This window comes from Empidonax traillii, unplaced genomic scaffold (genome assembly GCF_003031625.1).
Source record: "Empidonax traillii isolate 1590-97213 ecotype Southwest subspecies unplaced genomic scaffold, ASM303162v1 scaffold1017:size211477, whole genome shotgun sequence".
In the NCBI taxonomy this organism is placed as follows: Eukaryota; Metazoa; Chordata; class Aves; order Passeriformes; family Tyrannidae; genus Empidonax; species Empidonax traillii.
In genome coordinates this window covers 186228-191232 of record NW_020956210.1, presented here as the reverse complement: position 1 = coordinate 191232, position 5005 = coordinate 186228, and the positions used below count along the sequence as shown (strand labels likewise).

Genomic DNA, 5005 nt, shown 5'->3' with positions numbered 1-5005 from the left:
TAGCAATTTAAGCTTATTTAAAAGTTTTTGTACTTGTTTCATGGTTTATATCTTAAGGCATTTTCAATTACTATTTACATTAGTATGTCAGTAATTATAAAAATACTGTTTGAATTAGACAGCAGATGCACAAATATATAAAATATCTTGTAACATAACCCATTTAAGCAAAAAATAATAAACCCCTCCCAACCAAACCAGGGAGGGGCTTTAATGTCTCACCAACTAAACAAAGCTTTAAAAGTAATTTCAAATATGACTTGTTAGTCCTGTAACATGAAAATGCAACCTTTAAAAATAATTTATTCTGTGATGATTTCTGTGATCATTTTCCTGTGATAAAACCCCCTATTTTAAGGTCTTGCATGAACAGTCATTTATGCCATCTATGATTTATTTCATAAACACTGCATTACATCCCCAAAGAGACGCTAAATTATTTCACTTAGGACTTCAGATTTGTTCATTCATTGAATAAACATTCATAAACCTTACGCGTAAATGAAATAATGAACAGGCTACAAAATTCTTAAAACCAAACAACATACACGTATATACTACGTCCTTCACCAGATAGCTCCTTGATTTTTATACTTCCAATTAGTTCCTGATCGATCTTGGAATCTCTTGCATACCACAAGATTTGGATCATGACATCTTTGCACATTCCCGTATTCATTAGCGGTTGATATACTTCAGCCTGCCAGCTACTGGCTCAACATATCAGCTGAATCCACATCTTCTCACAAACCCTGTCGTTTTCCTGTTACATGAACCCCATAAGTTTCATACTTTATAACTGATGTTAGGAATCAATAATAAAGTACTTAAAACACAAGGGATCAGCTCTCTGTTATTAATAATTAGCATATCATAGGGGTTACTACCAAAAAAACCCTTGCAGAATTTTAAGGAAATGATATTATTATTGAGCAGCAGCTGCATGCATATGGCAACTCTTAGAGTCTGACCCAAAATACAACATCAAACTGAGAAAATAAACTTCAACAAGACTAAGCATTTTTATGCTTTACACAATTAATAGTGAATTAAATTTTTAATCAATCATATAGTTGCAGCATGTAATTAATGTCAAATCATCAGGAGCCTCCAGGAAAACAGATTCACAACTTTTATACAGTTTTTGTTTCTTGCTCTCGCAGATCCGTCAGCGTTAGAATTCCGTGGTCTAACACTCAGCACCAGCTTTAAGCAAAGTGCCTTGTGGTTCCTCTCACAAGTCTGTAAGATCTCATGTTAAACACTTGTTTTAGGAACAAGCCTAACATTGAAATTTACCATGGGCATTACATGGGCAGTGTCTCTCTCAAAACCAAAAAGGTTTGTGATTTTTTTTTTGTCAAGTTAGAATCTGGAACACATTTTAGAGTGCTTGGTGACAAGAAACTACCTATACTGGCAGCAGTATGTTTGTTTGATAAAGTCAGAGTTTCAGCAAAGTTACTGCCAACATGGACTTCCTACATGCTACTAGGGGTCTAGAAAGGCTGGCCTTCTCTGCAGGTCCACGGTATCTGTCACCATCTCCTAATCAAGGCTTCCCTTTAACAGAACATGATCCTCTGGGGCTTAACCATTACCTTAAATTTGTTCTGTAGCAGTAACTATATGTATTTCAGTCATCTTCAAGAAAGCTTGCAGTGCAGCCTTGTTTGAAGTTAGCGTAGAGAGATCAATTTGAATTTCTATCATAGAACCATAGAACGGGTTGGGTTGGAAGAGATCTTAAAGACCACAGTTCCAACTGCCCTGCCATGGGCAGGACACCTTCACTAGACATGTTGCTTGAAGTTCCATCCAGCCTGGGCTTGAACACTTCCAGGGATGGCACATACACAACTTCTCTGGGCAACCTTCTTCCAGTGCCTCACTACCCTCTGAGTAAAAAGTTTCTTCCCAATATCTAATCTAAACCTGCCATCTTTCAGTTTAAATCTATTCTCCCTTATTCTACCACTACACGTCTGTGTAAAAAGTCCCTTTCCAGCTAAAATCTCCCCAGAGCCTTCTCTTCCTTAGGCTGAACAACTCCAGGTCTCTCAGTCTGTCTTCATAGAAGAGGTGCTCAGGCCCTCCTGATCATCTTTGTGACCCTCCCACCAGGAGGTTCATATCCTTCTTACATTTGGGGCCCCAAGAGCTAGAGCAGTACTCCAGGTGGGGTCTTATAGAATCATAGAATAAATTGGGTTGGAAAAGACCTCCAAGATCATCAAGTCCAACCCCTGATCCAACTCCAATTACTATATCATGGCACTAAGGGCCACATCCAATCTCTTTTTAAAAACCTCCAGGGATGGTGAATCCACCACCTCTCTGGGCAAACCCACTCCTCCAAACTGAAAACACTGCTGAGATAGGGAATAGAACTTTTTCTCTTCTCTGATTGAAATCAGAGGTTTTCCTCGTGTATCCCACAGGTTTCTGGTTTCTGGAGTTTACCCTGACATACACAAATCTAAATTTCCAGTCTTCTGTTAGTTCATGTAGATGTAGATTTCTACACTTCTTAAAACAATTATAAATTCCCCAGGCCACCAAAGTTATCAGGACTAGTGACTCTGCAGTCTCTGTACAGGTAGGTGGCAGTTCAAGGCACGTTCCTTTGACTTCTCTCTTTCTCTTCTGTTTATTTACCTTCAAATGCTTCAGTAGTGCAGTGCATGTTTTTTGCTACCTTATTCCCTCTCCTGCTATCCCTCTGCAGGGAACTGCAAATGCTTCAGTTTAATTTGTTCTTTCTGAACAGTTACAGCTCACTAGTTTATCAGAGCTCCCTGAATTAAACATTACATACAGTGATAAACCCTATTTGAACAGAAAACAATAAACACGATTACAGTGCTAAATGCCTTAATGAAAAAAAATCTACTAAATTTCACTACATCATTTCCAGTTCCCACCGAGTTCACATTTCTGTGGTGTTAAGCTGACCAGGAAGGCAATTCTGCCAGGGTCCCACATTCAGAGGAATTAACCTTGTCTAAAACACTTAACTTCTCAATGATGAAAATGCATTCCTTCACAATTAACATCAAGAAATCATTTCCAACCTGATACTATTAATGGAAACCAGATGTTTAATTTTCTTCATTAATTTTGTAAGCCATGTTCTTATTCCCTGATTTCTCTGAATTCTGTAGCTTCATGCAACACATACGTGGATGCTACATACTCATTCAAGCATGTATTCATACACAGGCAGCAAGAATCAGCAAATACTAATAATCCAACAGAGTAATTTCGGCTTTTCTGCTCTAAATATAAAATGTTAAGAAGGTCTTTGAAAGCAATTCCACTTCTGTTTCTGGAGAGAATTTGTACTCATTTTTTCTTACTTTACATATTAACCAAAACGGAATGAAGCTAATAGAGTGAATATTTGTCACTGCACACTGTTTCCAGCTGTAAACATAATGTAAAATGAATCTCCAGTGTTTGAAAACACTGATTAAATATTTTTTACCGTTAGCATAGTAAGCAAACTGTGAGAGTAATAATAATGCAATGCTCTTGAAATACTAAAGTTTTGTCCAATATATTTAAAATAGACACTTGGATTATTTTAGTCATTGACTTGCACTGAGGAGAGAATAAAGGTGATGTATGAGCATTGCATGGAAGAAGAATGTTTAGTACTACATTATAGAATGGATCATGACTCAGCCTTCTTTTGTTAATTAGTTAATTTTGCTGCTTTGTGTAGTGAAGAGGTTTCAGGATATGACCTGTTTATCTCCACTTTTCAGCAATCCTTGTATTCAGAAAATGGGTGGTTATGATGTTGCCAGGCTGCCTATGAACCTAAAGGAAGCTCTTTTTGTGCCCTTGTGTGAAGGTGAACAAGAGTCTGAAGCTCATGTAAGACTAACTACTCCTATCACACAAGAAAACAGTATCTTATTTCCTAAGTCTCTTGAAATAGGTCTCTCAAGAGGGTAGCATTAGATGCCTCTTTTTCCCTCCTCCTTTGAAATTACCTTTGGTCATCGGCCACATTCTGGTTGTTATTCAGGACAATCCTCCACAGGTCGGAGGCGATGAGCTCTTTCTGATCGTTCACAAGGTTGACACTGGGCAGCTGCAGCTCACAGACTTTGCTTTCTGATAGACTGAACTCCCGGAATGCAACAAATGATTTCTGAAGCTCATCCCAGTACTCCAAACTGCAAGGAATCTGTGATAAAAGGGAGAAGGCATAATTAATTTATGCTCAAATGCAAATATAATGGTTTTCCCATAAACACTAAAAGAGTAAAACTAGGTAAACTAAATAAAGTAAATTGACTTACAGAAAATCAGAACTGTAACCATTACTGAGATCCTGTGCTGTCTGGACTTAAAATGCTTTTAGAACATCACAGGAGACTAACTTTTATAACTAATTTCCAACTGATTCCAACTTCCTCTGGACAAAAATAGCTACTTGTTCCACAGTAGCCACGAATAACAAAGATAATTCAACTAATTATTATTTGTATTATGGAGCCAAAAAATTGATTCATCAGATGTCTTCACATCATGGTATCAAAGACATTCTAGTCACCATTAATTTTTTCTGGAACTTGTTTTAGTTTTATTACATAACAAAACATAAATTTATTAAAATAATCTATGATTCAGAGAAAAAAATATGATAGACAACACAATGCCTTGTTGTGGGCCAACAAATTACTGAAAATTCTGGGTGAAATAATGAAGTACTTGTAATCACATGATCTTTTCATTCAAGGAATATGTTATTTAGACTAACAAACGCAAAGTCACATCCCCAATTTTGAGTCTGTAAATAAACCACTTGGATTATTTTTGGTTGCATCACTGAACTGGAGAGAATGTTATTAGAGACATTCCTGAAGACAAAAGAAAACCAGTTTTAATAAAAGTATAGACTTTAAAGGGTTGTGTCCTAGGCCTTTTTTTTTTTTTTTTTTTTTTTTTTTTTTTTTTTTTTTTTTTTTTTTTTTTTTTTTTTTTTTTTTTT

General features: G+C 36.5%; 1 protein-coding gene across 1 annotated transcript in view; it reads right to left on the bottom strand.

Moving 5' to 3' along the window:
- Window positions 1-5005, bottom strand: part of LOC114068236 (vacuolar protein sorting-associated protein 13B-like) — a gene marked incomplete at both ends in the record, with an annotated part of 202250 nt that overhangs the window by 13227 nt on the left and 184018 nt on the right. The window contains one exon of the mRNA XM_027904187.1: window positions 4002-4198. Within this exon, the coding sequence (XP_027759988.1) occupies window positions 4002-4198 (197 nt within the window). The remainder of the gene's footprint in view (window positions 1-4001; window positions 4199-5005) is intronic.